Raw genomic sequence first — 12487 nt, forward strand, 5'->3', positions numbered from 1 at the left:
TCCAGCCCCCCGACACCGACCCCCAGCACATCCCCACCCTCCAGCCCCCCGACACTGACCCCCAGCACATCCCCACCCTCCAGCCCCCCGACACCGACCCCCAGCACATCCCCACCCTCCAGCCCCCCTGACACTGACCCCCAGCACATCCCCACCCTCCAGCCCCCCTGACACTGACCCCCAGCACAACCCCACCCTCCAGCCCCCCGACACCGACCCCCAGCACAACCCCACCCTCCAGCCCCCCTGACACTGACCCCCAGCACAACCCCACCCTCCAGCCCCCCCGACACCGACCCCCAGCACATCCCCACCCTCCAGCCGCCCGACAGCAACCCCCAGCACAACCCCACACTCCAGCCCCCCCGACACCGACCCCCAGCACAACCCCACCCTCCAGCCCCCCGACACCAACCCCCAGCACATCCCCACCCTCCAGCCCCCCTGACACTGACCCCCAGCACACCCCCGCCCTCCAGCCCCCGACACCGAACCCCCAGCACATCCCCACCCTCCAGCCCCCCGACACCGAACCCCCAGCACAACCGCGCCCTCCAGCCCCCCCGACACCGACCCCCAGCACAACCCCACCCTCCAGCCCCCGACACCGAACCCCCAACACAACCCCACCCTCCAGCCCCCCTGACACCGACCCCCAGCACATCCCCACCCTCCAGCCCCCCCGACACCGACCCCCAGCACAACCCCACCCTCCAGCCCCCCCGACACCGAACCCCCAGCACAACCCCACCCTCCAGCCCCCGACACCGACCCCCAGCACAACCCCACCCTCCAGCCCCCCCGACCCCCAGCACAACCCCACCCTCCAGCCCCCGACACCGACCCCCAGCACAACCCCACCCTCCAGCCCCCCCGACCCCCAACACAACCCCACCCTCCAGCCCCCCCAACACCGACCCCCAGCACATCCCCACCCTCCAGCCCCCGACACCGAACCCCCAACACAACCCCACCCTCCAGCCCCCCCAACACCGACCCCCAGCACATCCCCACCCTCCAGCCCCCGACACCGAACCCCCAGCACAACCCCACCCTCCAGCCCCCCGACACCGACCCCCAGCAACATCCTGTCTTCCCTGTGAAACCACTTACTCCTCCCCCCTCACCCCTCAATCCTCTTTGAAGAAATCGATCAACGGTTTCATCTCTTGAGTGAATCCTTCCACCGACCCCCACAAAGCGAACTTGATGTAACAGAAAAGATTGTTGAATTTGAAATATAATTGAGTTACATTAATAGCCACTTGAGCTTCTATGATCTTTAATGCAGGTTCAAAAGTCTATTTGCCTTAAGAGGTTCGCACCTCACACCTGTCTCTGTCCCCAGGTCCAAATAGTGAGTTTCCATTGATTGCGCTTGTTCAGGTTGCTCATCACCATGTCCCCAAAATCTCAGGGCACAGACACCTTCAGTCATATCAATTCAGAATGACCTGCCCTCAACTGGGCCTTCACTCACGTCTGTTTCTCATGGTAATGCTATAATAATTTTAAATGTAATTTAAAATGGTTTCAAATACAATCAATCGATCTGTCCTTGTTACAAAAGACCTGTTTATTAGGCTGCATCAATTACTTGAAGACATTTTCGGTTCGAATTAGTTTAATTCAGACACATTGAGCTCTGTTTGAACTGTTCCAATCAATAGCCAATTAGTTTCAGTTACACTGCTCAACTGTGGGAGATTCACTTTTCTGCAAATGAATTAAGCAAGGCCACCACAATCTCAGTGCATCCCGGGTACATTTTCCAGATTGTACCTCAGTAATAACTCTGGGCAGGTAACACCAATCCTTTTCTGGTTTGTTCTTGAATTATCCTGTCTGTAAATCCTGAGCTGCAACACTTTCCACGGCTGAGCAACGGACACAAGTATAACCTTACCTGCGACTAAAGCATCGGTCATTGTAAAGAGCAAACAAAAGGCCCAAGTTCAATCGTGACTAAACATTGTTTGGCATCTGTCTTATTTGAATCTTGACTCACCAATATCTGTTTCTCTGTGGTTCTTGATGAATTCAGCCAATTCAAAGTTGCCGGCTATTATAGCCACCTGCAAAACAGATTGTACAATCATCCTGAATGACAGATTGACAGGTGTCAAGATTGACGAGCTCTTAATTTCAGTCACAAGCACAGCACAGTGGCTATTAGCAAGGAAGCTTTCAAAAAATGCATTTGGTAGCGGGGTAATATAGAATGCAGAGGGAACTGAATATGTTGTCAGTTGAACTCCAACACAATTATTTAAAGCATAGATTGAAAAAAGCCATTTTATTGCAGAACATTGCAGAATCACAATCAAACCAATGACAACAGAATTTTAGCTTAACTCTCATTTTTGTCATGTTAAAAAATGCAGAGTTGTTCAGACTGATGTGACACTTTTGTTAAGTATTATGGCTACCCAGTAAATAAATGTTTCGGTGCAGGGGACTACCCTATTTCTGTTTGTAAGAAATATTGTTCAGAAACTCCCCTACCCAGCCAGAGAAACTACAACTTTCATCGTTTGCTGAGCGACATTAATTACTTCTGCAGATTTGGGTTAAGCTGAAACAGAAACTGAACACGAATCACTTTTTGATGGGGCTGCCATGCTCATCAGCAAAGCAGCTGCTGAATGCAGGATCAGCAGCCGATAGCAACAGGAGACGGTGGGTTTGCAACAAGTTGCAACAGCTTCGACAGCGTTACCTTCAGTACTAAGCCTCGGCTCATTGGCAGCAATCGTTCAAGGATGCAAAGGGACGTGAGTTCAGCCCCATTCCACAGACTCAGGAACAGAAACTGTGGCTAGCAAACCCTCCACTGCAATACTTTCACATCGGACATCAAACTGAGATGCCTCAAACTGTCTCACTTTGAGGAAAAGCAATGGATGCCCACCACCTCTCGCCACCGCGTGCTGACTCCGCACAGACAGTGACCCCAGCCAGGAATCCAACCTGGGACGCTGTGAAGCAACTGTGCTAACCACAGTGCTACCGTGCCGCCCGCAAGAGGTTTATATCCCAGAGGTATCCCAAAGGTTGCAATGATTGTCTGGGAAGTTTAAACATGAGACGGGCAACTGCACTGATTTCAACCTTGAATGGTTCAGACTCTCTGAGCAGAATAGTTACCCAGGAAAGGTTAGAAGGATTAAAATATCTTCCAACTCTGGCGTATCTATGGTAATGACCCTCAGGACCCCTGACTGCCATTCCCATCCTGACTATCCCCCTGACTCACTGACAAAATCCCCCACCCCCCAGCGGCCTCTAACCCCCCCAATTACTCTCCCTAGCCACCACCCCCCGACTACCCACCAAACCCCACATGCTGATTGCCCCGACTACCCACCCTAACCCCCAACCCCAAGATTACCCTCTCCAGCCCCCACTCCAAACGCCCGACTACATCCTACCCCCACCCCGACAACCCTCCCATCACCGACTACCCTGCAGACTTCCTCATTATCCCGTAACCCAATTTACCTCCCAATCCCCCAACAATCTCCCCAAACGCCAACTACTCTCCCAATCCACCAACAGCCTCTCATACCCCTATAACCTCCTGAGACCCCCCCCCCCCCCCCGCACCCCGGTTCACCAATATCCCTCCAACGACCTCTCTGACCAACCCCCACCCCAAACAGCCGAAATCCCCCTCCCCCTCCCAGCCACCCTACCCCCCCGAAACCCCCTTCCCTGAAATACTCACCTTCTCCCTGGCTTCTCAAAGTGGCTGGGTTCCGTAAACAAACCACGGCAGTGGAAAGGTGGCGAGACTTCACTTCCCCTGACACTGCTGCCCCTGCACTGGGAGGAGCCAGCAGCTATTACACCGCCTATTTCTCGCCAGGCCCAGACCTGGGCAAGTGAAAGAGGTAGAATGGCAATCTGACGGCGATTACCAATCCTCTGGAGCTCTGCGCATCATCTGGTTATTTTTGCTTGTGTAGATACTTCCTATGTGCAAATTGGTTGCTGCATTTCCTGTATTACAACTGTGATGATACATCAAAACGACGGGTGCAGAGGGGTCTGGGTGAGGTTGGAGTTGATCTTCTGGCGAGATGTTGAGTAACCAGAGAGAGGGGAGAGTGTGTGATATTCCATTGGGAGGGTTGAAGGTTGAGTGGAGTGGGGGGAATTTCTACACAGCACTGATGCTGAATATCTGAAGCTGTGTGAATTTCCACGAGGGAGGAGGCACTGGCGTAGTGGAATTGTCACTGGGCTAGTAATCCAGACACCCACAGTAACGCTCTGGGTCCAACGTTCAAATCCCACCACTGCAGATGGTGAAATTTGAATTCAATAAAAATCTGGAATTGAAAAGGTCTAATGATGACCATGAAACCAGATAAAAACCCATCTGGTTCACTCGTGTCCTTTAGGGAAGGAAATCTGCCATCCTTACCCGGTCTGTCCTACATGTGACTCCAGACCCACAGCAATGTGGTTGACTATTAAATGCTCAGTTCAAGGGCAATTCCAGACGGGGGCGCGATGAACTTCAGTGGGGGGGGGGGATTTCAGTGGGGGGATTTCAGTGGGGGGGGTGAATTTCAGTGGGGGTGGATTTCAATGGCGGGGTGAATTTCAGTGGGGGGGGGATTTCAGTGGGGGGGTGGATTTCAGTGGAGGGGGGGCGATTTCAGTGGGGGGTGGATTTCAGTGGGGGGGGGGGGCGATTTCAGTGGGGGGTGGATTTCAGTCCTTTGGTCAGACACTGGTCAGATATATCCTCCCCTTAACCAAACCACGGTGAATGTCTTGATTAATCCCGGCCTCTGCAAATGGAGATTAATTCTGTCTCAGAATTGCTTCTGATAGTTTCCCCACCACTGAGGTCAGACTGACTGGCCAATCGGTTCCTGGTTCATCTACTTAGCACTGCTGCCTCACAGTGCCAGAGATCAGGGTTCAATTCCAACCTTGGGTGACACACTGTGTGGAGCATAGAACATAGAACAGTACAGCACAGAACAGGCCCTTCGGCCCTTGATGTTGCGCCGAGCTTTGTCCGAAACCAAGATCAAGCTATCCCACTCCCTGTCATTCTGGTGTGCTCCATGTGCCTATCCAATAACCGCTTGAAAGTTCCTAAAGTGTCCGACTCCACTATCACAGCAGGCTGTCCATTCCACACCCTAACCACTCTCTGAGTAAAGAACCTACCTCGGATATCCCTCCTATATCTCCCACCCTGAATCTTATAGTTATGCCCCCTTGTAACAGCTACATCCACACGAGGAAAAAGTATTAATTCAACTATTTCTTCTGACTCCATGCACAAGTTCCCACTACTGTCCTTGACCGGCCCTACCCTCACCCTGTTCATTCTTTTATTTCTCACATTTCTCACAGGGGCTGTTTAGCACACTGGGCTTAATCGCTGGCTTTGAAAGCAGACCAAGCAGGCCAGCAGCACGGTTCGATTCCCGTACCAGCCTCCCCGAACAGGTGCCGGAATGTGGCGACTAGGGGCTTTTCACAGTAACTTCATTTGAAGTCTACTCGTGACAATAAGCGATTTTCATTTTCATTTCAAGAGTAAAAAGCCTTGAGGTTTTCCTTGATCCGACCCGCCAAGGGCTTCTCATGCCCCCTCCTAGCTCTCCTAAGCCCTTTTTTTTAGCTCATTCCTTGCTACTGTGTAACCCTCAAGCGACCCAACTGAACCTTGTTTTCTCATCCTTACATACTCTTCCTTTTTCCTCTTGACAAGACATTCAACCTCTTTTGTGAACCATGGTTCCCTCACACGGCCATTTCCTCCCTGCCTGACAGGGACATACCTATCAAAGACACGCAATATTTGTTCCTTGAACAAGCTCCACTTTTCATTTGTGCCTTTCCCTGACAGTTTCTGTTCCCAACTTATGTTCCCTAATTCTTGCCTAATCAAATCATAATTACCCCTCCCCCAATTATAAACCTTGCCCTGCCGTATGGCCCTATCCCTCTCCATTGCAATAGCGAAAGACACCGAATTGTGGTCACTATCTCCAAAGTGCTCTCCCACAAACAAATCTAACACTTGGCCCGGTTCTTTACCCAGTACCAAATCCAGCGTGGCCCCACCTCTTGTCGGCCTATCCACATATTGTGTCAGGAAACCCTCCTGCACACACTGTACAAAAACTGCCCCATCCGAACTGTTCGACCTATAGAGATCCCAATCAATATTTGGAAAGTTAAAGTCACCCATGACAACTACCCCGAGACCTCCACACCTATCCATCATCTGTTTTGCAATTTCTTCCTCCACATCTCTATTACTATTTGGGGGCCTATAGAAAACTCCTAACAACGTGACCGCTCCTTTCCTATTTCTAACTTCGGCCCATATTACCTCAGTAGGCAGATCCCCTTCGAACTGCCTTTCTGCAGCCGTTAAACTATCCTTGATTAACAATGCTACTCCTCCACCTCTTTTACCACCTTCCCTACTCTTACTGAAACATCTATACCCCGGAACTTCCAACAACCATTCCTGCCCCTTTTCTAACCATGTCTCTGTAATGGCCACAACATCGTAGTCCCAAGTACCAATCCACGCTCCAAGTTCACCGACCTTATTCCGGATGCTCCTTGCATTGAAGTAGACACACTTCAACCCACCTTTCTGTCTGCCGGTACACTCCTGCGACCTTGATACCCTCCTCACTACCTCACTACTCTCAACACTGGCTTCTGGACTACAGCTCGTTTTCCCATCCCCCGGACAAATTAGTTTAAACCCCCCCCCACAAAGAGCCGTAGAAAATTTCCCTCCCAGGATATTGGTGCCCCTCTGGTTCAGGTGCAAACCGTCCTGTCTGTACAGGTCCCACCTTCCCCAGAATGTGCTCCAATTATCCACGTACCTGAAACCCTCCCTCCTACACCATCCCTGCAGCCACGTGTGTATCTGCACTCTCTCCCTGTTCCTCACCTCGCTAGCACGTGGCACCGACAACAAACCAGAGATGACAACATGGTTTGTCCTGGCTCTCAGCTTCCACCCTAGCTCCCTAAATTCCTGTTTTAAATCCCCGTCCCTTCTCTTACCTACGTTGTTGTTACCGATGTGTACCATGACTTGTGCCTGTTCCCCCTTCCCCTTAAGGATCCTGAAAACACGGTCCGAGACGTCACGGACCCTGGCACCCGGGAGGCAACATACCATCCGTGAGTCTCTGTCGCTGCCACAGAACCGTCTATCTGTCCCTCTAACTATCGAGTCCCCAATAACTATTGCTCTCCTGCTCTCCCTCCTTCCCTTCTGAGCCACAGGTACGGACTCAGTGCTGGAGATCCGTTCACCGTGGCTGACCCCTGGTAGGTTGTCCCCCTCAACAGTATCCAAAACAGTATACTTGTTACTGAGGGGAACGACCACAGAGGATCCCTGCACTGACTGCTTCCTCCCAGCCCCTCTCACCGTCACCCATCTATCTTGATTCTTCGGAGTAACTACATCCCTGAAGCTTCTATCTATGACCACCTCTGCCTCCCGAATGATTCGAAGTTCATCCAGCTCCAGCTCCAGTTCCCTAATGCTGTTTTTGAGGAGCTGGAGATGGGTGCACTTCCCACAGGTGAAATCAGCAGGGACACTGACGGCATCCCTCACCTCAAACATTCTGCAGGAAGAACATTGCACTGCTTTCCCTGCCATCCCCTCTAGATAAAACAAGAAAAAGAAAGAAAGAGCTTACTTATTATTCACTCTACCCCTTAGGTTAAAGGAGGTGGAAGGGTGGGGGACACCACAAGTGAAGTGTCTAGGGTTTAGGAACCGCCCAACTTAAATACAGGTCAAAATAAAACACTTAATCAGCAACCACTGCGCCCCGGACAAGAACAGCAATCAGCTGTTATGGGCCTGCGCAAACAATTTAATTCTTTACTACTTACCCAGCAGTCACTCTGTCCTCACTCCAACCGGATTCAGCTGGAAAATCCCAACAGTAAGTTTTTTAAAACTTTACTCCCCTTCTCAGCAAACACTCACTCAGCAACCACTGCGCCCCACACACTAACACCTCAGGGAAAAGAAAAACCACTTACCAGTCACCAGCCAATCACTTACCTGCAGGCTGTGATGTCACGGTTCAACTTATTTCTACTTCTACCTGTCCTCCAGTCTCTCTCTTGATCTTTACTTGCCTGGGATCCTTACGGTGATTGGTTTTTTTTGGTTAAAGGAGGAGGTAGGGAGGGAAACATTGATGAAGTGTTTGGGGTTTAACTGTCACTTGACAACGGCTCCTCCACAAACCACCTTCAAGATACGGTGACCACAAGGCACTGATGCAAATTTTCCCCGCAACAGCCAATCAGCGGCTCCGCTCTACTGCCCTCTGCTCTGCACGTTCTCTCCCGTGTCTGCCTGGGTTTTCTCCGCTTGCTCCAGTTTCCTCCCACAGTCCAAAGATGTGTGGGTTAGGTGGATTGGCCATGCTAAATTACCCCTAGGTGGGGTTATGGGATAGGGCAGGGGGATTAGACCTAGGTGGGGGCCTTCTACTGAAATTCAGAGGATTGGTACAGACTCGATGGGCTGAATGGCCTCCTTCTGCACTGTGGGGATTCTACGATATTCTATTATGTGATAATCTCTCCCTTCCTCCTTGAATAATGGAACCACATTGTCTATCCTCCAGTCCTCCAGCACCTCTCCTGTGGCCAGAGAGGAATTGAAAATTATTGCCAGCCCCCCTGCTATTTCCTCCCTTGTCTCACTCAGCAACCTGGGATACATTTCATCTGGTCCTGGATATTTGTCTACTGTTGGGGCAGCACGGTAGCATGGTGGTTAGCACAAATGCTTCACAGCTCCAGGGTCCCAGGTTCGATTCCCAGCTGGGTCACTGTCTGTGCGGAGTCTGCACGTCCTCCCCGTGTGTGCGTGGGTTTCCTCCGGGTGCTCCGGTTTCCTCCCACAGTCCAAAGATGTGCGGGTTAGGTGGATTGCTAAATTGCCCGTAGTGTCCTAAAAAGTAAGGTTGGGGGGGGTTGTTGGGTTACGGGTATAGGGTGGATACGTGGGTTTGAGTAGGGTGATCATGGCTCGGCACAACATCGAGGGCCGAAGGGCCTATTCTGTGCTGTACTGTTCTATGTTCTATGTTAAACCTGTCAGACCACTCAGAACCTCCTCTCTGTCTTTGTTAATCTCTTTAATTTTATTACAGTCTTTCTTGATTTCTAAATCCACACTCTCCCTCTCAGAATGAACATTGACACAAAAGTATTCATTTATCACCCTACCTACATCCTCCGGCTCCTCACACAGATTGCCCTGTGGTCCTTAATGGGCCCGGCTCTTTTGCCCTGAATGTACTTTTCCCTTATTTTACCTGCCAGTATCCTCCCAGGACCCCTTCTGGCGCTCCTAATTTCCTTTTTAAGTTCCCTTTTGCACATTCTGTGACGGGTACGTAGAAAGCTCCATGTGCCATCTCATATTTGAATTGATATCACAGCTGATTGTACACATTTTCAAGTGTTTACATTCAAAATGACTGAATCCCTTAATGTGACATCACATTACAGCTCTCACTAAATCTTTAGAATTTCATTTCCGTTGCCCTCCAGGATCATCTCATCCTTGTTCTGTCGTCCTGTCCAACACAGTACCCAGCTGAGCTGAGGTGTGATCAGAGGCATTGACAGCAGAATGTACCATCACCGGTGCAATGTTGGTGGCAGCTAGAATGTTGCATTCCTGGCTCCGGCTTCTGAGAAACGGCTACACCAATTAGCTGCTGAACTGTACTGCAGATTGACGAAATCTAGAATATTGATTCGACTGGGTTTCAACCCCTGTTGTGAACTTCCTTCCGGGTTCGGAGGTGGGGGAGGTTGGGGGGGGTGGATTGGCTGGAAGTAGTGGCAAATTCCAGGACCGTGTCTTATTGCTGCCACAATGCCAGGGGCCATGTCCAAATACTGTCACGGTGTGGATCCTGTTCAAATATTGACAGATTCCCAAATATTTGCAGATTTACAGGGGTCTCCTGCAAATGCACATACACTCCTGGGAATACCCCAGGTAGCACAGTGGGTAGCACTGTTGCCTCACGGCGCCAGGGTCCCAGGTTCGATTCTCAAAATGCCAGCTCATGAGAACCATTCTCATTGCTCTTCACAACTCTGTTGGTCTATGGCTTAATGTGGGCGGATGAAAGCGAGATCAAGAAAATTTAAAGTCAGGCGATCTCCTGTGGAGTGTGTCTGGGGTATCGTTTGTGGCAGGAGAAGCCGGTGTCTGGTTTGCCGGTCTGTGCTGAAAGGTGGATGATTACCACCAATAGCAGTCCCCATCTCTGTACTCAGGCCAATGCTATCGGCACGATGGGTTTATCTTTTTGGGGGTTATTGGGGAGGCACAACAGAAATTCATCCCAAGGAGGAGGAAACATGCTAAGGGGAGGACAAGGCATCCATGGCTGACGAGGGATATCAAGGACAGCATAAAGGCTACAGAAAAAACATACAAAGTGGTGAGAATTAGTGGGAAGCCAGAGAACTGGGAAGCCTTTAAAAGCGAGCAGAGGACAACTAAAAAGCAATAAGGGGGACGGGGGGGGCGGGGGGGGGGGGGGGGGGGGGGGGGGGGGGGAGAAGATGAAATATGAGTGCAAGCTAGCTAGTAATATAAAGGAAGATAGGAAGAGTTTTTTCAATATATAAGAGGTAATAGAGAGGCAAAAATAGACATTGGACCACTGGAAAATGTGGCTGGAGAAGTAATAATAGGAAATAAAGAAATGGCAGAGAAACTGAATAGTTACTTTGCATCAGTCTTCACGGTGGAAGACACCAAAGGGATGCCAGAGCTCCAGGAGAACCAGGGGGCAGAGGTGAGTGCAGTGACCATTACTAAGGAGAAGGTTCTGGGGAAACTGAAAGGTCTGAAGGGGGATAAATCACCTGGACCGGATGGACTACACCCCAGGGTCCTAAAAGAGAGAGCTGAAGAAATTGTGGAGGCATTAGTGATGATCTTTCAGGAATCACTGGAGGCAGGAAGGGTCCCAGATGACTGGAAAGTGGCTAATGTAACACCACTGTTTAAGAAGGGAGGGAGGCAGAAGACAGGAAATTATAGGCTGGTTAGCCTGACTTCGGTCATTGGTAAGATTTTAGAGTCTGTTATTAAAGATGAGATTGCGGAGTATTTGGAAGTGCATGGTAAAATAGGACTGAGTCAGCACAGCTTTGTCAAAGGGAGTTCATGTCTGACAAATCTGTTAGAGTTATTTGAAGAGGTAACAAGGAAGTTCGACAAAGGAGAACCAGTGGATGTGATTTATTTAGATTTCAAGAAGGCCTTTGACAAGTTGCCGCATAGGAGACTGTTAAATAAGTTAAGAGCCCATGGTGTTCAGGGTAAGATCCTGGTATGGATAGAGGATTGGCTGACTGGCAGAAGGCAGAGAGTGGGGATAAAGGGGTCTTTTTCAGGATGGCAGCCGGTGACTAGTGGTGTGCCTCAGGGGTCTGTGCTGGGACCACAACTTTTCACAATATACATTAATGATCTGGAAGAAGGTACTGAAGGCCCTGTTGCTAAGTTTGCAGATGATACAAAGATCTGTAGAGGGGCAGGTAGTATTGAGGAAGCAAGGGGGCTGCAGAAGGACTTGGACAAGCTAGGAGAGTGGACAAAGTGGCAGATGGAATACAATGTGGAAAAGTCTGAGGTTCTGGACTTTGGAAGGGGAAATGGAGGCATAGACTATTTTCCAAATGGGGAAATGCTTGGGAAATCAGAAGTACAAAGGGACTTGGGAGTCCTTGTTCATGATTCTCTTAAGGTTAACGTGCAGGTTCAGTCGGCAGTTAGGAAGGCAAATGCATTTATGTCAAGAGGGCTAGAATACAAGAGCAGGGATGTACTTCTGAGGCTGTATAAGGCTCTGGTCAGACCCCATTTGGAGTTTTGTGAGCAGTTTTGGGCCCCGTATCTAAGGAAGGATGTGCTGGCCTTGGAAAGGGTCCAGAGGAGGTTCACAAGAATGATTCCTGGAATGAAGAACTTGTCGTATGAGGAATGATTGAGTACTCTGTGTCTGTACTCATTGGAGTTTGGAAGGATGAGGGCCCAACCCTTTCCTTCCACTTTGAGGTTGAAGGTAGAGGCCGAACTGTACCACTTGGAAAAGCTGGAAATCATCCGCCCGGTGCAATTTGCTGATTCGGCTGCTCTGGTCATGCCGGTTATGAAGCCCGAGGGGTCCATCCACCTTTGTGAGGATTACAAAATGATGGTCAACTGGGCGGAGGAGACCCGATGGGCCGAGTGGCCTAATTCTGCTCCGATCTCTAATGGTCTTATCTTCATAAAAATGGTGAGTAATGGTTTATGGTCTGAGATGTTGGTGAAGTGCCGGCCAAAATGTTATATTTTTTTTGCATAAGTGACTGCCAGACTTTCTTTGTCGATCTGGGACTATTTCCTTTCCGTATCTGACAGCCTTCT

General features: G+C 50.2%; 1 protein-coding gene across 1 annotated transcript in view; it reads right to left on the reverse strand.

The window, feature by feature from the left end:
* Positions 1 to 12487, reverse strand: part of shank2b (SH3 and multiple ankyrin repeat domains 2b) — a 1049335-nt gene that overhangs the window by 860407 nt on the left and 176441 nt on the right. Inside the window, exon 10 of the mRNA XM_038808421.1 lies at positions 2009 to 2075. Within this exon, the coding sequence (XP_038664349.1) occupies positions 2009 to 2075 (67 nt within the window). The remainder of the gene's footprint in view (positions 1 to 2008; positions 2076 to 12487) is intronic.

Source organism: Scyliorhinus canicula, chromosome 9 (genome assembly GCF_902713615.1).
Source record: "Scyliorhinus canicula chromosome 9, sScyCan1.1, whole genome shotgun sequence".
Lineage (NCBI taxonomy): Eukaryota > Metazoa > Chordata > Chondrichthyes > Carcharhiniformes > Scyliorhinidae > Scyliorhinus > Scyliorhinus canicula.